Raw genomic sequence first — 24,475 nt, 5'->3', positions numbered from 1 at the left:
CAGCGATGGGCCGCGCTCTTCTGGAGACAGTTTGTCTTACTTTCAGCGCAAGGATTGCTTCAGCGACTCCAAACTTTCATGGCGCTTAAAACAGGCCCTGGCCTCCAAAATGGACCACACACTGTAGTCCATTGGGTTCAGATTCGGCGAGTACGGTGGCCATTCCGCAGACGAGATGAAATCGGGAAAATGAGCCTTGCACACTCCTGAGTCTTCTTCGCCCTGTGTGTCGGCGCCGAGTCCTGCTGAAAAGTCCATTTCGCACTGCCAAAATGCTGCTGAGCCCACAGAAGTACCACAGCCTCGAGAATGTCACGGTGGTACACATCTTGATTGATTTTGGCCCCTTGATCGACGAAAACAAGGGGTGTCTTGCCGCTCGCACAAATTTCGCCCCAAACCGTGACTGACATTGGATTTTGTGATGTTCGATGACGGCTGAGCGTCCAGGAGCCCCCGCAGACCAGTTCCTGTCGTTTTGATGGTTGTACGGAGAAAAGTTTTTCGTCTGTGAAGAGAATGCACTCCCATTGTCGACCTGCGGCCCGACGCTTGAGTTAACGGGATCTTTGGAGTCTCACGCACTTGTTTTCATTGGTGAGGAGCTGAACCTTTTGGAACTTGTAGGGCTTGAGTATGAGTTCCTTTTTCGCCATTAACCGCACCAATTCGCGATTGATTCTGATCTCACGAGCAATTTTTCTCATGGAGACCTTCGCATGTCAGTCAACTCGCTTTGTGATGATCTTGCGGTTCCTAGACGTGTTGTCAGTGCGCTTTCTTCCAAGTCTGGGACGGTCACCATTGTGGCCAAGCTCCTTAAATCGCCGAACTGCATCTGAGACTGTCATTTTTGGAACACCGAGCAGACAAACAATTTCAGATTGATGCTTTCCTTGCCGGAATAGCTCCAAAATTGCACAACATTTGTTCGACACCATTAAAAAAATAAAGAACTAACTCTTATTACATCGAAAGTACATCTACACAGGCAGGAAATCATGGAGAATTAAACAATAGTATGTAAATTGGTGACAGTAAAAAAGTTCAGGTGCAGCATTGCTACAAACTTTGTACAGGTTAATTATTGTCACCCTGTATAAAAAAATGAGTGCTAGTAATAAAGGTAGTGTTGAGAAAAAAGGCTCATCAAAGAGTCAAATAAATAAAGGTACCAAGAGAACCTATGATATGAATTTTAAAATTATGGTTGCAAACGAGGCAGAAAGAACGAACAACTTGAGAGCTTCGAGGAAATACGGAGTTCCAGAAGTAAACATCCGCCTATGGAGAAAAGATTTAAGGAAATATAAGAGTGCAAATTCTTCAAGAAAATTTTTTAGTGGACCTAAAAAAGGAAGGTTTAATGAAGTTGAGCAGTGAGTGTTAAAATTCGTAATAGAAAAGCAAAATGAAGGGTGCCCAATATCCCGTGAAGTCATAAGATTTAAAGTGTTAGAAGAGACTGCTAATTTAAAGATTCCTAGAAAGGACTTTCAGGCAAGTATGGGTTGGTGTAGAAGAATGATGAAAAGGAACGGTTTATCACTATGGCGGCAGACAACTCTTGTGCAAAAACTTCCTGACGACTTTAATGAAAAATTGTTGTCTTATCAGCACCATGTTATATCATTATGCAAAAAGTACAACTACAGTCTTGGAAATATGGGAAATGCAGACCAAACACCAGTCTATTTTGACATGCCTTCCGACCTTACAGTAAATAAGAAAGGTGAAAAAACAGTCTTATTGAAGTCAGCTGGTTATGAAAAGTCCAGAATTACTGTTATGTTTGCTGTTACTGCTGACGGACAAAAGCTTCGACCTTACGTTATATTGAAACGTAAAACAATGCCCAAAGAAAAGCTGTGTCCAGGAATTGTTTTTCGGGTCCAAGAAAAAGGTTGGATGACAGAGGAGTTGGTATTAGACTGGTTGAATGTGATACGGGGGAAACGGCCAGGTTCTCTGAGAAACTCCCACTCCATGCTAGTCCTTGATGCATTTCGAGGCCACCTTATGACAAGTGTTAAGGAAAAAATTGAGGCATCGAGGCATTGAATTCTCAGTTGCAAGCCTTGGATGTGGTGGTTAATAAACCATTTAAAGAGAATTTTTGAAAAGAATACAACAATTGGCTATTATCGGGAAATCATCCATTGACACCTTCAGGAAAAATAAAAAAAATCCTCAGTCTCTCTTTTAGGAGAATGGATTGCAACTGCCTGGCAGGAGATTGAACCTGAATCAATAGTTAAAGGTTTCAAGAAATGCTGCATTTCCAATGATTTAAATGGGATGGAAGATGACATTTTGTGGGAGACTGAAAGCATGAATGAAAATACTGATGATACCGATGTGACATCAATGAGTTCTCATTCTGAATAAACATTTCCGTTTTTTGTTTTTACTTACGTAATATTAATTTTGTTTTACATTACTTAATTTTATTGACATGAATGTAACCCGTGTTATTAGCTATAATTACCTAAATAAATGCTTATCTGATTGAATTTTACTTTCTTTGAATTCTTTTATGATTATTTTTTTTCTAAATATCTTTATGAAAATTTCGGAGTCGCATTATATTCGGGCTAATACGGTATATTTCAAGCATAGTTTGTGGGACTAAAGAACACAATTAACCATCAACAGAAAGAGAGGAGAGGGATTTAAACTTTAAAACAAGACACGTGATTTATGGACAAACCCTAATTTTAATAACAATTACTATTATTATTAATTAAAATTCTTTATTCAGTCATCTACCAATTGTTTTATTAAAGGTTCATTTAAATTTAGAATATGGAAAGAATTATACAGCATTTCTATAAAGTCCCCAGTTACTTTAGTGAAAGAATAATTCTTATTGTAGAACTCTGTGAAAGTAAATATGCAAGAATGTGTGATGGTAACGACTATATATTCATGAAAGGAAATTCAATAAAATTAGAAAAAAATTTTACGAGCTATCTTCTATAAGTGAGATGAAAAAATTACACATCAATCGGGATCGACTTGATGGATGAGGCAACTGACTCAAACAGCAAAATAAGCAGTCAAAAATGTTCAAAAGGAGAGAACAAGTAAAAATAATAAGCTGAATACAATGAAGTCCCATAAATATGCATTAAATTTGTTTATAAATAGTTCATACAAGAATGCCAGCATTAAAAATGCTCTGTGTTGGCAATTGTTCTGGAAACTGACAGTAAAAATTAGTTTCATCTCAGGTGCAAGTTACAAGTAAGCTGGAACTGATACCAATTTGTGTTGCTTCAAAGATTCAAACTGCTCAATTTAACTGACACTTGCAAATCTTATTTTTAAATTATTCAAAATATATACTGTGTTTTCTCAATTCTAATGCACCATCAAATCTAATACATATCCAATTTTCAAGATGTCAAAACTCAAAAAAAATTAGCTTGCAAATGTAACATGTGCCCTGTTAATACTGTAAATTCAAACAGCAATAAACTTATTTAAAAAAATGTTTTTTTATCAGTTTACAGTGCTTCAATATATCCAAATAAATTCATTTATGACTCCGTTATCAAGTACAGAAGATCTGCCGACTAATATAAAATCACAGCCAAAATTACTTATTATCAACATTTCAACATACAGATTTCATATTAATATGCATCAGTATAAAATTTTTCAGATACATAATATTGCACTTTGGTATCTATATTAATTCAGATATAACCATACTGATACTCGTGGTGCCAGCTGGGGATGACTTTAGTACTAGTGACCTGCAACTTTGTTCATGGCATTCAGCAAGCTATCACTTTACCCTGGCATGGTATGTGTGTGTGTATATATATACATCAACATATATAACTAATAAACTGGATTTATAGATCTGTATACATGTTCTTCAGCATAGTGGATAATTATTCCATTTAAACTGGTTACTCATCTGATGGGCCTTATTTACTCTGCTTACTATATTCAAAAACCAAAATTTTAAATTAAAACCATAGTAGTGGGAGAGATGTGTAACACACACATGTAAATGATGCAATACATGTAAATTTCCATGCAGAGTGAACAATGTAAATGAGGCTATATTAAGTCAATTTTGTGCCCAATTCTAGGGTCGATTTACACACAACAGTGATGTGCTGGCACAGTGACCGTTTGGTGCATAAACATCGATAAATATCATACATAGCCAATCAAAGTTTCATCTACGGCACATGATCTGTATTCTGTCAATCAAGTGTCGTACATGAAATTCTGATTGGCTGTGTTTGATATTTATCGATGCTTACTGCACTGTGCCGGCACGTCACTGTTGCGTGTAAATCGACCCTAATGCACGTTCCCAATTTTGGAGATGGAGAAATAAAAAGTGGGCATTATGGACTCGAGTTAGCACAGTATATAACTCTAACTGAATTTAACAAAGTAATTGTTTCTATTAACTCTGTTAAATTCAATTACAAAGTTTAAACTCAGTTAAATGTCAGATATGAACTTGCATTTTATAGTTCTATAGCTCTAGTAAACAGTGGAAGATCTAGAATAAAATTTGCCCTCTTCTTGAGATTTCCATGTTATAAAATAAACAATATATAAGTTTCAGTGCTTTAATAATTACTTAGAATAAAAATAAAACTAAATTAAAAAGTAATGATTACAATATTAAAGAAATAATGAAGCTCATGCTAACAATAAAAATCTCAGGGCAGCAATTGTGTACATTTCCACTCCCCGAATTTGCCCTTAATGGTATGGGCAATGTCTCAAAATAAGATACAATCTTTTATAACAACTTAGTAACAAATTACATTAAAAAATTAAACTAGCCATTTGAAAGTACACAGTCAGCTTAGACTGTATATTTTCAAATGGCTAATTTAATTTTCTCATGTAATTTGTTATTAAGCTGTTTATAAAAGATTTACTTTGCTTTTGGGAAATGCTTTTTAAATTAACAATTGGCTTCAGTTATTATGTAGACGTTATGAAATCAAATTTTATCATCTGTAAAGTTACAGAAGAAATTGATTCAAGGCAGCCTTTTTCTTCTCTGCCACGTCTAAAAAAATACTCGAAATCACTAGTTTTTTTCCATGTTTCTAACAAATTTTCAGATATCTTTGATAGTGAAAACAGAATTTACCTCTGCTATTTAATAAATGAACCTGAAGTAAAGAAAAATTTTTTTAAAATATATAAACTGGAGATGTTTAAAAGTGACAATTCAATAACAATTAAATCTCTTTTCACATGACTTCATCAATAACAATAATAAGTATAACATATAAGTAATGATATGTTATACATTACATTAATGAAGCAATCAAATTTTATGTAAAGATGCATCACACATTTGCTATTTGCCAAATGCCAAATATTCACCTTTCACCAAAAAATTTGTCACTCGGCAAGCACTCGCATACACATATTTGATTATTTGCAAAGCATTGGTTCGTTGCAGTAACAACAAATGTTCATCTGACATCTAGAAAATGAACAATTCTCAAACAATGATTTGTGCCACTGCTTTTATAGTCATGAGTAGTTGATATTTATTAATGAAAAAAGCCTAAAAGAAGAGGATAGTTGAGAGTATCACCAAAGCAGAAAGAAGTGAATGTGAAAAAGAAAGGTTTTTTTTTTTAAAACACAATAAAACTGTATTAAAAAAAGACCAAAATATAAAATAAAATATTTATTTTTTTCGATTTGCTTTATAGTTTAAACTAAATTAAAAAATAAATGACTAGATCTAGTTTAAAAATCCACCAAGATGCTTAATTTTCCTGGCAACATTTGGTGGCAACATCTGTTATATTTTATTTTAAAAACTTTTGCCATTTTATAATAATTTAAAATATAAAAACACTTAACTTGGAAGGTAAGGATGGGTTTTATAAAAAATTGTAAATGCTAATAACAAGTAAAATTGTCATTAAGTCTGATCCTACTGAAGATACAAACAACCCCCTTTATCTCCCCCACCCTCTTGACCTTTAATCACCAAAATTTAATAGTACCGATCCCCCTAATAAACAAACCTCCCTGAAAAATTTCAGAACTTTTTGACAAAAAGCACAGGCATTATTAAGCTTCAAAGAAGGTGAACAAAATCACGTCCCCTCATATGTGCACTAAAATCCGTAAACACAGAAAAAACCCTTGAACTTTTTTGCATTTCTTGACGTTTCAAGGTGCCCTGAGCCCAAAACTGTAAAAATCTTGGGGGGGGTCATTTTTTGATTGATCACCATGCTTTCCCTCTGTTATATATAACAACCAGGAAAGTAAAAAAGACTAAAAAAAAAACACTAATGACCAAATCCAAAAATTTGCTATTTGTTGAATGCCAAGTAATGTGGGTGAACAATACAAATGCATGGAGATGATTTGGCACAATTTACTGACAAGATTTGAGAAATGGTGAATGCCAAATATTCTTCACAGGTAAACCATCCACACTACTAGATGTTTGCTCGGAATTTGGCAAAAAGCAAATATGTGGATGCAACCGTACGATAAATGTTTTTTGAGATTAAGGCCATCTCATGTAAAATATTTAACACAAACAGTAATGTAAAACTTTTTTCATTTTTGACTTTTACTGCCCTAGGGGCACTAAGAGGGCCTTTTTAATCATACTCAACGTGACTTTTTTCAGGCCCACAATGCAATCAGCTGAGTGATGAAGGTCGAAGCTTAACTTATCTGGGACAGACTATCCCCGAAAAATTTCTGGGGTGTTTTGACTGCCTGAATGTAATCCTGGGTGCCCCAGAGTGGTCTTTAAAACCAAAATAACTATGAGCAAACAATTTTTCTTGAAAAATCAATAAAGAAAAATAAAGACTTTCATAATCTTAGAAAAAACAAGCCACAGATTTTTCTATGAATATAAATTAAAAACAATGGTCTAATTCACTTAAAATGATACAGTAATATCTTCACAAAAGTTGACTTTTTTAAAACTGGGCATCTCAATTATATATTACAAATTATAAAATATGAAAACAGATTTGAATATAAATGTGAGAACCTGGACTTTATGAACGAAAGTTAATCAACAAAACAGGGAAAATTAGTCAATACGATATTGTCGGCAGCGATAACTTGCCAACTTTTCTACCTGAGTGTGTCTCATCTTTCGTGTTCTCAGCACTGACAGATATGCTTTCCCATGATGATCTGCTCTCCTGGCTGTATTCTGCTGTTTTAATATGACAAATAGAGGCCAGTTTGGTCAGTCGTCACCAATTCCTCTACAAACCAAAGAGTTGTTGCCAGTTTCCCAATAGTTAAAATCATCTCCTGCTCCTCCAACATGATAGTCCAATCATTATCTCCTCCGATAGAGGAATATCGTCAACTCCACAACAAGATGTCCCCATAGTGCCAAATTCTTGAGTGGTAACCCTTCTCAAAATGGATCAGAACAATCTCCTCTATAACAGCTCTTCTATCTCCAGGTATTTATAACAATGTGTGATTTCATGTAACTCTCTCTCTCACAAACGCTTTAATGTCACTCTAGTATCTAATATCTATTTGTTCACTACTGATAGTATGTAGATCATATAACATAAAATAAATGGGTATTTGTTTTGTTAACTTAGTATCTGAGTGTCTTGCTTCCAACATGCTGTGTCACACTCCTCCATCCTAAATCTGACTACCCGCACACACAACTGCTCATGTAACAAATTTGAATCAAAATAAATTGTCCTTGTGGTTTCTGTGTCCAGTGGTGTCATCCTGACATGCATTGCAGAGGTATAACTACACAAAAAAAAAAAAAAATTTTACCTGAAATAATTTTTAAAAAAGGTTAAAATAAATAAATTTTGTTACTTGAACAGAAAAAAGTCATTTACATCATATTAAAGTAATGACAATCAGGTGTCCAAAGAGATTAAGTTGTGTACCTATCACTCTAGGAGATCCAGATTCAAAACCAAGTCCTCCAGAGTGGCAGATTCTCAGATTTTCATGGATGATTTGACTTTGATATGTTCAGCGGTGGCTGGCCCACTGGGAATTCCCAATTTTCCTGGTGGGCCATTTGTTCGGTGGTTGTTCTCACAATATAGGCTTATATGTGAACCTGTACTATAATTATATATAGATCACAGTTTGGTATATATTTTCTGGCTGAAATTTGTTGCTAGTCTGATGGTAGATACTTGTATATTGGACTTTTTATTCTTACATTCAGTTGTCTGATTGCAACCTGCTGAACCTATGACAAGTTTGAGAAAAATTCACTTTATACTTGTAGAGTAAAAACAGAATAACATCACAATAACAATTTCTTATAGAAGGAATTTTTTAAAAATCAATTCTAAAGATATAAAGGAATCAATGAAAGTAAAAATGTTAAAAATAATTATCTTTTTGTTTTTTACAAAAAAATTGTTTTGAAATTTATTCAATTTCTGATAGGATATTAAAGACATAATAATGTATACACAGTGAAATTCTGTTAACCTGGCATCTGGTATGCCGGCAAACCAATAAGCTGGCAAGTCCAGCTCGTTGTCGCAGGGTTATTGGTGCACTGGGTAGGCCAAGAATTAAGATTTTCATGTAAAAGTGCTCAAAATGTGCAATTCTTGGAAAGGCATGTGGGTTCTCCTTTTACAGATGACTAATGCCAAGACAATATGATACTGTGCTAGCTGCAACCAGTTAGCTCATGCACGATTTTTCCAAAGACCTAAGTGTACAGATTTTATATGATAAGCATAAATGTTTAGCACACTTGGAATCAACAATTATCACAAACAACTACAGTACAATACGTGGTACTGTCCATACGATTATTAGAGTAATCTGTATTTATATGTAATAAAAGTGTACGAAGCACAAACTAAGAATAGTATGTTTTTGTTTCAAACCAACTAAGGTTAGAAATAGCCTGGAAAAATTGAAATGGCATGTTAAACAACCATAAAAGGCAGATTTGTACAGTTTTACATGCAAAAATATACAAATTTGTGTCCAGGTTGGAAAAAAATTGGAAAAACTTCCACCATCAATAAGACAACATATTTGATAACCCAGCATCACATTGGTCCCAATGATTCTGAGTTAATGGAATGTCACTGTACATAATAAACAGGATTTGCTATTTTTAGTTGGAAATCCGTACAATTTATTTCTTTACGACAAAATATCTGAGTTAATTCTGCTTTTTTCTATCATGAGAAAAAAGTCAAGTACAGGTAATTTTTGATTTATGATGGGCGTTCTATTCTCAGGGACTCCCATCATAAGTTGATCATCAAAAGTTATGATGATAATCAGGTATGTTTTACAAGGACATATATAATGCCACTTAACGTATTTGCTGTATTGGTGATTAAAAGATGACTCATTATATTCTTAATGATCTTATGAATCAAGATTAGAAAAATATTGTATTTTAATTAATTAATTACGGTATTTTATTATCAAATGTTTTTAGAAACAAGCAGGTAGTCAACCAAGTTAAAAGAAATCAAAAAGTATACTGAATTATTATCATAATATTTGTGTGTAATTCGTTTTATTTTCATTGTTAAGTTTTTTTATTTAATTTACTGTTAATTCACTTTAACTTTATTATAAAAATGGAATTAGAATAATTCAGAACCAAGCAGCTTCAAAGAAAGTTAGTTTCATTTTGCTTTTGGGTACTGATGACACTAACCTGCATTATAGTTAATAATTACAATTTTTATGAATAACCTTACCAGTTATAAAGGGATTATTTATTACCTATTATAGCATTACATTTAACATTTAATTGTCATACTATGTCATTAGTGAGTGTGACTGATTGTTTGGAGTAGAAAATAATTTGTTTAGTAAACTATTTCAATAGTTTTTGCCAATATATGAATGTCCAAGAAAATAAAGGCATCATCCTGTTGCCAATCTGGAGGACCTGTAAAAATGTCCTGAGGTTTGCCAGCTTGACTCAGAATCCAGCTTGCAAACCTCAGGACATTTTTACAGGTAGTCTATTGTGGATATGTTGGACACCATTGCTTTAGCTACATATCCATCATGTGCTTGACTGGCTACCTGGTTGAACACATGACGGATAGGATTAAAAACGTTATCTTAGTATCCATATGGTGGAAAAAAAATGGAAAAAAGTTTTGCCCATTGTATAAGTACAGATACTTATAAGTTAGCTACTGTACATCTAGTTACCAGTCCAATAAATGAGGGACAATTTTAAATTTCTACTAAATATAAACCATATACAACACCTTATTTTTACCAAGGAAAATGTTTAATTATCACGAATGTTTTTGGCTTATTCTACAAGCCATCCTCAAGCAATTCTATCATTAGAATATTATATTAGAAACTCCATTGAAATGTTGTAAATTTAAATATGAATAAAAGAACACAAAACAATTTTTTAAAAGATGGACATTACACAAAATCAAATTAAATTATTAATTGAAGATGAAACATAAAATATAATTACAATAAATGTGTTAATATATTTTCATCTTTTGTTTCACATTATATATTATTATTTCTTTGACCAAAGGGTAATCTATAAATTGGTATGTTTTAGTTTTTTCTCCATGATGTATTTCCATGCTAATGGTAATCCTTCAGTGTCCCTGGCATCATCAAAACTGGATCCTATATTAAAAGCTCATAAGCCTCGTAATGTTCATTCTCTACGCTCGTTCCTAAATATGTTGAACTATTATTGTAAATTTGTACCTAAACTGTCTACTTAACTACACTTTCTCTACAAACTATTACGTAAAGGATGTTCTTGGACCTGGACAAAGAATCAAGTCGTAGACATCATAAAACCCCTACCTACTTACAAGACTATGTTTGTTTGTAATTCTCCTTAAGAGGGGATGATGCTATGTATTGCAGTGACATCTCCGGCAATTCTTATATGTTTATGTTGGTAGCGCTCCTGCACGCCACATTCAGTTCTGTACCGCTTCTTGTTCAATAAAAACGTGCTTGTTACTTGTTCATAAGAATCCGTCTCCATCCTTCTTAATCTAATTTCGACGACCATACATACCACAGACACCTGTCCATTATCCTCCTCCTGTGTAATTCCAACTTTTCTGTACTCATTGCTAATGACGAATGATGAGGATGGCTTGTAGAACAAGCCGAAAATGTTCGTGATTATTAAATGTTTTCTCTGGCAAAAATAAGGTGGTGTATGTGGTTTATGTTACTGCTAAGGGTAAGTGATTGAGAAAAATCTATTAAATATATTGAGAAAATAGCATCTTATTTTGATAGAAAAATAAAAAGATATTGTTGATGATTCAAAATAATTGTATCAGGATCGGATGTTAATCATGTGAACCTGGATAAAAAAAAATTTTTTTTAAAGTTGTCATTGCTTTTGAAACAATGATTTGAATGAAGAATGGATATGCATTAAATTCAAAGAATTCACTTAGTTTGGAGTAGAAGAGAGTTCTAGAAGGAGAATGGGATTTAGAATAGTTTTACACATTAGGACCCTAGAGATTGACAGCATAATCTCCTTTTTTCATTATTGGCAAGGTCTATACTAGCACTTCTCTCACAGAAGTTAAGGGAGTATTCCTTAATGAACGAAAGTGGTTATGTCATGTTAATTGTGCAGCCATGCATGTACAGTACCTTGTCTTCAATGTGTTAAGAGTTGTTTCTTGTGTCCACGTTTGTAAGTTATCTTATTTGTAGGTACTGTCCAACTCAATGATGTGGTCAACCTAGAGTTGAAGATTTGAACTAACAACAGCTTTCTACTAACTAGTATGCTGAACTTTCAAACCCCAACACCCATTTCATTCTATTTTAAATCAGTTTTTTGTTCACTTCTTTTTCATCAAGTATTTTTTTTCTTTTATTCCAAGTTTTTTCTTTGAATTTTCCCTCTTTCAGAATTTTTCAGTCAATGGAGCCTTGTATCGTTGTTCTTTTATATGAGTCACTTTATACTGCTGTATCCTATTTCTAATTATTATGATTTTTAAATTCTATCTGAAATATTCAATTTTGACTCTTTCCATCCTGACCAAGAGGGCCTTTTTTCCATGACTATTGTACTTGGCCAGATCTACAATAAGGACAACTGAGTGGTAAAGGACAGGGCCTGACATATCCAGGGCAGACCAAACATGAAAATATTCCTGGGATTGCTTTCAGATTCAAATCTCAGGTTCCCAGAATGGTAGACTGACCCCTCAACTGCTTGGCCATCCAGCCATGTAATATATTCATTTCTATAATAATTATTTCTTCTCTATCTCTCTATAGTTTATTGAGATGCAATTTGAAAATATTGTAGACCTATAAATTCCCACTGTTGTCCATTTGTCTGTCTTTCTTTAATCTTGAGAACAGTGTTAGATAAATGAAATTGAAGACCAGATATGGAAAGCTTAGGGGCAGGAGGCCTCGATTAACTGTATACGAACTTACGCAAATTGTAAGTCATGTTATTTCAATTTGAAAATTTTCCTCTGAAAGGAGTTAGATAACGAGCGTGACTTCATTGTTAATGGAAAAGTATGATGTATGGAGGCAAGACACTACGGTACCAATTTGAGGTAGAGAGTATATATTTTAAATTACATAAATTAAAAATATGATTAAAAATTGCAGCCAGACATTGTAACAATGTCACAATAAATAATTGCTCGTTTAGTATTTATATTTCTGTCTATTCCTGGCATATCTTTTACATGAATTAATTGTACATCTGTAAAACTGCTAATTTCACTAAAGATTCCCATGTAGTTCTTAGAAATATTTACATATCATACAATTCACTGCTCTTCATCTCATTTAGTCTATTCCAATTCTGTCAGTACATCTTTCTCAGTATATTTAATATAATTTCTCTCTTAAATATACTTACATATACTTTAATTTTAAATTAAATATATTTATCTATATGCTTTAATTTTAAAATGTTTTCAAAATAATTATAAATAAAAAACCTCACAGAAGCAAAAACCACTGAAATGAAAATAATCAGTATGTAAACATCACAAATTTACTCATTGTTTCAAAGGAAGTTATCAAAGAAAATCTAAAATCAATTTGTGGTGATAAAATTTAAAAAATTATTTTAGCAATCAAAATACATTATTAGAGATATAATATTAATAAGTACCATGTAAATAAAATATTACTACTGTAATTTTGTGCAGATAACCTGCAATACATTTGCAAGTAATTGGAATGATGAATTTTTGGAGCTAAGAAATAGAATTAAACAAAGCAGCTACAAAGAGTACACTTTCTAATTATATTCTGACAATTTTTAAAATTAATTTTGAAATTTTCTTTTAAATAAATAAGTAGACAAAGTAAGCATTATAAACAATTTACTATCAAGATATTTTATCGTGTAATATGAAACTTCGAATCTTAAACAAAGCTATCCACAGATCTGGTATGTCAAGTATAGGGGAGTTTCATGGTGACATCGATGCAATGAAAAGGGATTCCCATATAAGTAGTGTTTTAGAAGCATAATTTGTGACCAAAGCAGACTGATTTACCCTCTATCAGTTTTTTGGCTGTGCATTGGGTTATACAAGGAAGAGCATTCCTTGTATTCCATTGTGTAATGCTGTATAATTTTGTAATTTTCCATGCTCATGTGCGAGAAACAACTTGAAAAACTGTTTGCTGTCATTGACATATGACTGTTTATTTTATTGTGTTCATTTTGTACAATGCGTTGAGATCAATTTGTTCAGTGCAAAAATAAGTCTTTTGCATTCTGTTTTTATTTTCATCTGAACTAATCTTTGAGTTCTCCAAAGTGAGTAAGAGCTAAGGAATCAATTCTTGAATTCATGTTGTTGGCATTAAAATTATTTTATATTTAATATTTTCTGAGTATATTTTAACGTTATTATTATTATTTGAAAAATGAAGTAATGAAGCAATATGATTAAAAAGATTTTGTTATTCATTAGGTATCTACATCTTTTACACATGAAGTTTAGGAGATTCTCTTTTAATATTCTTTTCTTTTTACTTATAATTATATCTACAATGACATGAAATAGAAATGATACCTTTTAAATTGCATACTGCTAAGTATTACGCTTGAAATGGCTGCTACAAAGACACAGGGTGTATGGTGAGTTATGCAAATATTTTATTTCCGTTGTAGCAATTTTCTGTTAGGTATATGCGGTGCAGATGATCCATGTGAAATTACAGTGAAAACGTTTTATATATTATTCAAAACTGACTTTTAGGGATGTGTTAACTAGGGTTTTGGAGTCAATATACAAAATCCTTGACTCTGACTGTTTCGTTAAAGCGGAATCTTTTTAAATAATGAAAAAGTAAAATGTAAATAGTATTGTAATACATTTCATCACAATGTGAATCATCAGGCTAGTTTTTAGACTTATATTTATTATATTTATAACTTATATTTACTTATCAGTCTGATGATTATTGCAGCTATACCTTTATTTCTCATATTTAACGATGATATATTAGTGAAGTTTCAATACTGGTTATATTTGCAACTAATGTAGAGGTGCTGAATAACTACTACTACTACTTTACACAACAAACTGTATATAATGTGTTACATTCATAAAATACACATTTTTAATTTATTAATAATTAAAATACATTAATTTAAGATTCAAAATTTTTGCCTTTTCAAATTAATCTTTACTGCTCCTGGAGTATTCAGTATCTTTTCTCCAACTCTGAAACTAATCCCCGTCACACTCTCTCTTGCAACAGCACTGCTAAACAATGCATTGCCATCTCAAGTGTTTCATCATATCATAAGATGCAGCAACTGAATTCATTTCAACTGTTCTCTACATGAAAGTGACACTGCATTGCTTAGTAGAATTGTTTTTATTTCATGTTCTGTTTCAATTGATGCTGGTTTTGATAAAAATAATTTATATAGTTACTACTCAATAAGAATTGAGACATTATTTTGCGATATTTTTCGGCATTGCCATAATTTTGCAACACATCGTAAGCTGCTGCCGATATTACTGTCATAATCGACAGTAATATTAAGAATGGAAATTATACAAATAAGGCTAAAGAAAAATAATTTAAATTGAATTTGCATTTAAGGAACTGCTTTGATTAGAAAAATATTGGAAAATTTAAAAATTTGTTTACCTTGTAAATTAAAATTACAAAATCTGAAATATAGTTTCAATAAATAAATTTATGAGATTTCCTTGCTTTAAACAATCATAATCTTTTGATATATTTAAATATAAATGTATTTTTTAGTGTAATGTTGAATAGCATTCCTATAATGTTATACATTTAATGTAAATGTAAACGTAAATGTATATATGTAATGAAAGAAACTGTTTTTCATTACAAACTGATCCATAAAATTATTTATCTGAGATCTGTTGAATAGTCAATCAGAAAATGTACGAAATGAACAATGATACATCTTTTTATTGTGTACTATATTTATTATTGACAATTAAATTGCATGTATACTTAACTTTTTATCTAGTAGAAATTTCCCAAAAAATTTATGTAAAAAGGGATATTGTTTATGTAGAAAAATGGAAGATTGGCCTTAAAACACAGTAATAATATGATAAACCAATTAATATATGTTTTGTTGAAACAAACTATATAAAAATCTATGCCAAAATCTTAATTTGATTTTTATGCATTTTCATGCATGATTTATTTCATAAACTTATAAAAATATGCAAAAAGTCATAGTTAATTTGAACTCAGATAGTTCAAAACTGTACTATTTGTCCTGATCACAGGTATAGAGATTTACTTGTTAAAGAATTCAGTTAGTTCAAAATATGGAATTTGAAGTGAAAGTTCCATCCAAACTGTGATATGCCTATGTTAGCTTGTTTGTTTAGATTGAAATGCTCCATACCATAAGAGAACAATAGACCAAGAACATTCTAATCTGGTCAATATAGCTTTGCTTTTACAGTAACACTTTTTTGGGTGTCGTCTTACCCAAAGACTACCCATTTTTCTCTCATCTCATAAAATATGACTGGGTTTCGGGATTGCAAGATTGAGCTACATGTAGCAGGTTAAAATATTTGTAAGGCTCTAGGCTACTAGATTTAGACAAATTAATACTTTTTGGGCCACTTTAAAAATAATTTCAGCTACATTTTGAGGAATTCTGATGTGTCCGGTCAGGACCTCACAGATTGTCAACTAAGTTTTTTTTTTTTTTTTTATAAAACCTAGCTGACAATCTGTGAGGTCCTCACTGGATAAGTGCTGTTTACCTGCAGTTTATTTATATTATTATCATTAATTAACAAAAATAGCATTCTGTATACATAATTGTATTCCATTTGCTTAATATATCACATTAGTTACATGGCATTTGGCATATTATTAAATGTACAGAAATATGTAAATCTTTGATAATTTTAAGTTGCAATCCTTTGAATTTTTAATTAACAAGGATTTCCTGTACATATATTATTTTTTAAATGTTAATTTGCTTTATACGTCACTAATTCATGAACAAAAAAAAAATACATGTGTAATAACCAAATGATCTAACACTGGGCTTCCCTAACTGTGCACCACAGGGAATCGCGGCACTATCCTAGGAGAGTCACGGGACGTCGCCTGCACGTGAAGTAATGAGTGAGTGCGCTGCGTGTGCATCTCATCACCCTGCTCTTTCATTTGTTCAACGTTCAGTCTTTTGTTTTTGTCGATTACAAGTGTTGACGAATCAGTGTTTTGATTTCAAGTGTGTTGTATTTAATTTATGCATCGTAAAATAGCTTCTATTTATTTGAATAAAGTTATCCGTGTTGAAGACTCAGGAAAGAGTAGAAAAGAAACTGTAGAAAAATGAAAAAAGTACAGAAAATATGATGACCAATATTTAGATTTTGGATTTACATACATTAGCAAAGGAAATGTGGAACTACCCCAATGTGTTGTTTGTCATAAGGTACTGGCAGCTGAAAGTATGCTTCCTAATAAATTGAAATGTAATTTAGAAACAACTCACAGTAATTTACAAGGAAACTTCAAGATTTTTTTGCAATTGCGAGAACTGAAACATCAGTCGACATCCTTGTTTTCCAGACCATCTATTCCTTCCAAAGCACTGCTTGCCTCTTACAAGGTTGCTCACCATATTGCCAGATGCATGAAACCACACATGATTGCTGAAGATCTTATTTTACCTGCAGCAATTGACAGGGTATCAATGATGATTGGAGAATCAGTGGCTAAAGAAATAAAAAATATTCCTCTTTCTAACAATACGATTAGTCGTCGCATTCATGACATAGCTGAAGACATTAATGAGCAAATTGTGGAAAAACTTTCTGGTTTATTTGCCATTCAACTGGATGAACTGACAGACAGTAATAATGACGCTCAATTAATATGTTACTTGCAGTACATGGAAGAAACAAATGTATATGAAGATTTGTTATTTTGCAAAAAAATGACTGATACAAGTGGTAAGCTTTATAAAAACAAGACTCGTAAAGGCAAGATTTATCCAAAAGCTTTGTGAAGATTTCAGTGCCGAGCATATATCTTTATTACTGTAACTCTCATTGGCTGTCGAGAGGTAACATACTTTCACATGTATACGAATTAAAAAATGAGTTGTACATGTATTTATTGATAGAATTGCATTGTGGCACAGAAAAATTTAAAGATATCGACTTCTTAATAAAACTGGCGTATCTTTGCGACATATTTAAGAAATTAAATGTCCTTAATAAATTGCTGCAGGAAAATGAAACTCATATACTGCAACTGGCTGATAAAATTCCAGCATTAAAAAGAAGTGCTGTGGAAAAGAAAGACAGAAGATGAGGAAAGAAATACTGACTGTTTTCCTGTTTTAAATGGCTTTCTGCAAGAAAAATCTATTCAAAATCTGGAGCCAAGTTTGCAATTTATATTTATCCAACACTTATCAACATTAAGCACCCATTTTGATAAATATTTTCCAAAGAATCTAGATCAATATGACTGGATTAGAGACCCATTCCAATCCCCACTCTCATCTACACTTTCAACAGTCGAAGAAGAACAGCTGTTAGAACTATCTTGTGATACGAGCCTAAACCTACAATCTGATAAAGACAAACTATTTCAATTTTGGAGCAATGTATCCCAAGAATATCCTACTATCAGTACTACAGCTTTGAAGGTTCTTCTATCGTTTGCTACATTGTACTTGTGTGAAACTGGCTTTTCTGCAGTTGCAGTAATCAAGTTGAAATACAGGTCACAAATAAATTTAGAAAAAGAAATGAGAGTAGCGCTTTCAAAACTTCAGCCCCAATTTGAGAAGTTATGTTCAGAAAAGCAAGCTCATCCTTCTCATTAATTGTACTGTTATGTTTTCTAATAAATAATAATTATTAAGATTCTATATTCTTTGAATAACAAAGTAATTTTAATGTCTGCTAGAGGTATACGCAGCTATCTTCTTTTAGAAGGGCAGTGCAAAAATATTACAGCCTGTAAAGGGAGTCATAGTATAAAAAAGATTGGGAACACCTGATCTAACAGATTATATCTACTATTTAATAACTAATTTATCATGGCTACTATTTAATTAAATATTAAGTAATTTTTTTCGTCGAGGTAGGTGTTTGGTGCCCTGATTGGGACTTCAACCTGTAACTCCCTCTTACTGTATGGAGGCATTGCCAATTATGCTACTGAATCTTTGCATCATAATTTAGATATAACTGTACTGGCTACTCAAGACACTGACTGGGACAACTTAAACATCTATTTAATAGACTTTCCATAGCATTCAGCTGGCTATCACATTACCCTAAAATGATGTATGTATGATTTTTGATTAAGGCAATGAGAATTGCCTTAATCAAATATTAAATTTATCAAGAGATGGCACCTAACACCTACCTCTAGTCAAAATTACTTATCATTTTATTATTAAATAGTAGCCATATTATGGCCCAATATAATCCAGCAGATCAAAAATTGGAATAACAGATTTATTATACTGATGTCTGGGTTCTGCAAATTGAGGAAACTTATTCAGAAAACTGTATATAAAGAGTAAAATAACATCCTCAATTCACAGAACCCAGACATCAGTATAATAAGTCCTACTAACATGATATGTCCCAGTAGACATTTATATAATAAATTGTATAAAAAGGACACAAAGGCTTATGAATTGGGATAATAGATGTTTATATTTGTATGCATAATAACTATATTTTATTTCCTTTCATTTTCTTACAATAAATGCATTCATTTGTATAAGACTGCAAAATCACTTTCATTGCTCAAAACATGTTGGTTGTCTTCATGCTCCAATTGTGCGATACTCTTGGTGGATCTTGAACAAAATTATCAAACATTTCCAGCAGTAAAAAATAAAAAAGCAGATATTGCTATAATCTTTCAATGAACTGTCTGCAGTATTGCTTATAAGCAATAATGAGGATTATCAGATTAAATAATTGTTTAGTAAGCTGTTTTTAGAGGGAAAATTAATCCAAGCTTACAAATATAATAATTATAAAAATATTACATTATTTACTTTTATTGTTATGAACCACAATGAGAATGAGGTGTTCCTAAAACAACTTATCATTTCTTTGCTTAATTTAATTTTGTTTTAAATATTTTTGTTAAATATGCTTGACAAATTTAATTAAATTTTTTCATTATAAGAATTCAGAAAAATTACGAAGTAAGAATCTAGTGTTAAAATGTGTGTTTGAGGAAGAGTTTAAACACACAATTGTACAATTTGAGTTAAAATAGCATATAGAGATTTCAAAGAATTATAATAAATATAGATTAATAATAAACTTTGAAAATATTTTTTTAAACATACAATTACAGATTATGACTAATGCAACTATTCAGCATTAATCATAATAATGTATTACATTACAAGTTAAATACATTATTTCCTCTTTATCATTCTTTACATTACTGCAGAACTAAATAATGAAGTTGTTTTTAACCAATACACAGTAATGCATTCTTCACTGGTCATTACTGATAAGAAAAGAAAAAAACTTCTTTACTAAAAAATGATAAAGTATAAATAATCAACAATATTCTTTCATGTACAAAGAAAATTTGTTTCAAAATTGAACTTAATAATTCAAGAAGCTCCAATACAGCAATTATTTGGTTTATTTGTAAATTCAAATGTACAAATTAAGAAATGGAACTGACATAAAGCTTAAGTTTTACCAAATTCTACATAAAAAGAATCACTATTATGTATATATATATTTCTTTTTGATTCTGTCTGCCCTATAGGCACTAACTAGTTGATTCAAGCTACTGCACGACAAACATCTCACTTGATCTATCGACTGCCAGTGAATTTCCTTAATGTCTTTTTTAAATTTGGGAATAAAAAAAGTCTGATGGGGCTAGTCACAGATACCTGATAAAACAAGTCTTGATAAGTTTATGCTTGCATCAATTAATTATAAATACAGCATTCTGCATACAAATACCACCACTTTCCGGGAACTTTCTCAATCTCCACGCATAGTACATTTTTGGACTTATAATATCTGGAATATCATCTATCTCTAGTGTCAAATCAAGTATGTACTAAAACTAGACCAAGTCACCATTACATGATAGGTACATTATAAATTTATAGTATAAAATTATCTATTTGTTTTATTCTAAATTCAAATCATTACATTTATATAAGATAAATATTAAAATTTAACAAATGTCTTCAAAAAAAATTCAGATTAAAGAATTTAAACTGCAGTTTTGAAAAGCATGTCATTAGTCATACTTTATAAATTTAATTAAATATGATCACAACTCAAACACATCGCAAATGCTAATTTATATGGAATTGATTCCAATTAGCTAAAAAAAAGTAATTTATCTTCATAAAATCAGAATCAGTTTCCTTTCATAATCAACAGATAATAATATGTAATTATACAGAATATAAAGAGTAAAATAACATTCTATATGTTTGTTTACATAAGTTATTGTTGTACTTGTCCCACAAAACCATGTTTTATTCATAAAAAATTCAAGAATCATCAGATAAACAAATTCCCTACAGATAATTATTGTATTTTGAATTTAAGATGCACTTTTTAATATTTTTCTGAATGTAAATATGGTGTGCTTCTTAAATTCAGGATATTCTTTGTAACTCTATAAAAGTCTGTATGTAATGAAACTTTTATAGTATTTTTTGTTTATTGTGTTTTATTAGTCATATTTTATTTTAAAATTCTTATAATCATAATAATATACAATTTTTTACAAAATTTTTACATCATAAAAGAGGCAGCACTAAAAAAACTGCTTTTTAATTTGTTTTAAAGTTTTGGGTTAAATATTTACAATACAGTATTTTTTGATAGTGTCGAAAATCTTTTCGTAAAATGTGTGTTACAGATAATCTGTAATGAAATAAGTCCGTAAACCAGATTATATATATATATATGTATAATTTTCTGAAGTTGATTAGAATAATATTGGGCACATCTAATTATAGACTTTATATTGTTTCTGGTTTATGGACTTATTTCATTATGGACTTAATTTATCAAAATATATATATATTTTGATAAATTATTCGTTTAAAGTTTTCATTTCTTAAATATTTATTCTATTGGAAATGTAATTGTCATTGTAAAGTAATAAGTGTTATGTTGATCTTTGTTTATTCTTTTGCAGGTAAAGCATGTGTTGAGTAAGGAACGACAGATTTGTTATTTTGACAGTAGAAACCTGCAATCAATGAGAAGTTGCCGAAGAGTTTAATAGGCTGCATCCAGACTGCTGTGTATGATTAGTGAAAAGCCTAGATGCAGCCTATTAAACCAGGGTTCCCAGCTTAAGTTCTGTAGAACCCTAAGGTTCTCCACCAACAAAATTTGGAGTTCCACGATAAAATCCATCGAATCTAGTGATGTATGAATGTGCCAATGCAGATTTTGGACATCAGGTGTAATTGTTCTAATCTGGAATTAAGTCCTTTTTTATGATGTTCTATACTTGTGCTAGAGTTATTTATAGCTTTATAAACATTGGGACTGATTTACTGGTAACAGAATGAATCAAAATCATGATATAATGTTTGATAAGATAATGAAAACCATAAATATGAGAAAGCTTAACTTACAGCTAGAAAATCATTAAAAAAATAAACTTAAAAAGTATCCAATGTATAAATAATAATACAATCATTAAATATGCTTTAATTCATTGATATCTGCAGCACAAGCCTATTGAATCTAGTGATAGCTATGATACTAGTGATGGGACACTCATGTCAGATGAGTGTCATGTGTCACCAAGGGGTTCCGTGATAAAAATAAGTTGAGAACTACTGTATTAAACTCTTTGGCAACTTAACAATGACTGTGGGACCTACAGCATCAACATAATCTTTCTTACTTCCTCCTTACTTTCTCCTGTAAATGAATAAACAAACCACTGCATTTATAACATAACTCTTTGCATGGAACCACAGACTTTGTGGTTCCAGGCATATAGAATACCCTGTATATCTTGATTACTACAAAGAGTTCTGATTCATTAATAAATGCATAATTTTAAATCTATGAATGTCAAATAAGAAGCTTTAATAATACATAAAATGATGAATTCCTAAAACTGTAAATTAATGCAATGAATGTGATTACAGTATAATTAATTAACAATTGCATTTATTAAAAATGTTTGTTAATGTGTTCATGCAATATAAAGAACATATTTTTATCAATAAAAATAAAAGCAAAATTGCATTTGGTGCTCAACAAATTTTATAACATTATAGAACAAAAACATTATAAGCAATGCAATTAATAAAGTCAAAAAAATAATTCTTTATACCATAAATGTATATTTACATGCTTGAAAATAGATAAGAACTCAACATGCTTAAAAGATAGATAATAAAGCATTGCAGTAGCACTATAAAAAAAATAATAAGATAAAATATCAGCAATGAACACACTGAAAGAGGCATGTTTTTAATTTAAATATAACCAAAAGCTTTTGATAATTTTACTTTCTCTTGTAAATTTCATATCTGTAAATTTATAAGTGTTATCATTAGTTAAAATTTGATATACAGTGATTGTTTTATTAGTTTTTCTTTTTAATTAATTAGAAAACGTCAGAAATTTGAATCGACGATAGAAGATATCAGCTTATATAAAAGAATTTCATTGCATTTTTCTAAAATTATAAACATAATAATCAATTTAAAGCATACATTTTTAAAAATATATTTTTGTCAAACAATTATACTAAACTATTTTGCATTATTATTATTATTTTTTAATATAAAATCATACTAATTTGCAGCAAAATTCCTTTATACATAAAAATTTTTGATAGTCAGATATTTTAAATTATAAAATATTTTTAAATAATAAATTATTATACTAATCGAAAGTGTCTTATATAGACATTGTGATTCTAAAATATGTATTGTGGTGTATAAATTATATGCTAATGGAATAAAAAATTAAAAATAAACAGAATGACTAGACTATAACTTACAGTGAAGCTGTGAAATGGGGAGTTTGAGGTGGGGTGTGGCTGTAGCGAGGACGTGCCCCCATGCTGCTGTACGTGTCACGATTTCTTCGGGAATTAGAGCCTACGGCAGAGGACGGTAGAAATGGATCTTCCTCGTCAACTGGCTCTGCTGGTCGCCTGCTCCACCACAATACAAAGTTTCTGTTTTATTTCAAAACATTCACGTATTTATATCTTGTTTGTGTTTTTTTTAAATGATTTTTTTTTCGTTGGTCTGTATCTTGTGTACATGAATAAATAATGTGTCTAATATTTTAAATTATCAGAATATTAAGAAAAGGGGCAAAGTTGACGTATCGTCGACGTTTATAAGATAAGCAATATGTATTTCAAATGAAGAGTAACTCATAGATAAATATGTTAAATGCAATGCTGTTTAGCCATATCTCTTATACAAAGATTAAAATTTTCTTTACTGTTACTCTTATGTAGAAAATTTTCACACCTCTCAGTATGTCCTTAAAAATTCTTTTAAGGCTAAGAAATAACAAACATTCTTTAGTTGCAAGCTTTTCGATAATTATGAATGTGAAAATATCTTTAAGAAAATAACAAAGAATTAATAATTAAAAAAATTAATGAAAAGGATAAGGAAAGTTACATAGTTTCATGCTATTAAAGGATTATCTTATACAAATGGAATTTTAAGATAAAGATATATTTTCAATTCAAACACAGGCAAAACAGCAATTGAATCATTTTGTAAGCATTACATAAATGTACACAAATGTTTATTATACCATTATAAGTGATGTCAATATGAATTTGTAAATAGTATATGTACTGTACATATATATATATATATATTTTAATATTCATTATAAGCAATAATTAAAAGTTTATCAAACCAGTAACATACTATTAATGTAATAATAAATGCATACATTATATATATAGGAGGTGAGTCAAG

At 30.9% G+C, this 24,475-nt stretch overlaps 1 protein-coding gene across 10 annotated transcripts in view; it reads right to left on the bottom strand.

Moving 5' to 3' along the window:
* LOC136978874 (protein tweety-like) overlaps nucleotides 1-24,475 on the bottom strand; it is a 142,489-nt gene that overhangs the window by 16,287 nt on the left and 101,727 nt on the right. For 5 of the 10 annotated variants that reach the window (XM_067274697.1, XM_067274702.1, XM_067274698.1 and 2 more), the window contains exon 13: nucleotides 23,527-23,706. The exons of 4 other annotated variants lie outside the window; for them this stretch is intronic. In XM_067274697.1, coding sequence (XP_067130798.1) covers nucleotides 23,527-23,706 — 180 coding nt within the window. The remainder of the gene's footprint in view (nucleotides 1-23,526; nucleotides 23,707-24,475) is intronic. One more of the 10 variants, XM_067274701.1, reaches the window with a different exon arrangement.

The sequence above is a fragment of the Centruroides vittatus genome, unplaced genomic scaffold, assembly GCF_030686945.1.
Source record: "Centruroides vittatus isolate TY-2023 unplaced genomic scaffold, ASM3068694v2 contig_559, whole genome shotgun sequence".
NCBI classification, from domain to species: Eukaryota; Metazoa; Arthropoda; class Arachnida; order Scorpiones; family Buthidae; genus Centruroides; species Centruroides vittatus.
Note: the sequence above shows the minus strand (reverse complement) of the source record. Positions and strands in the feature narration are given on the sequence as shown.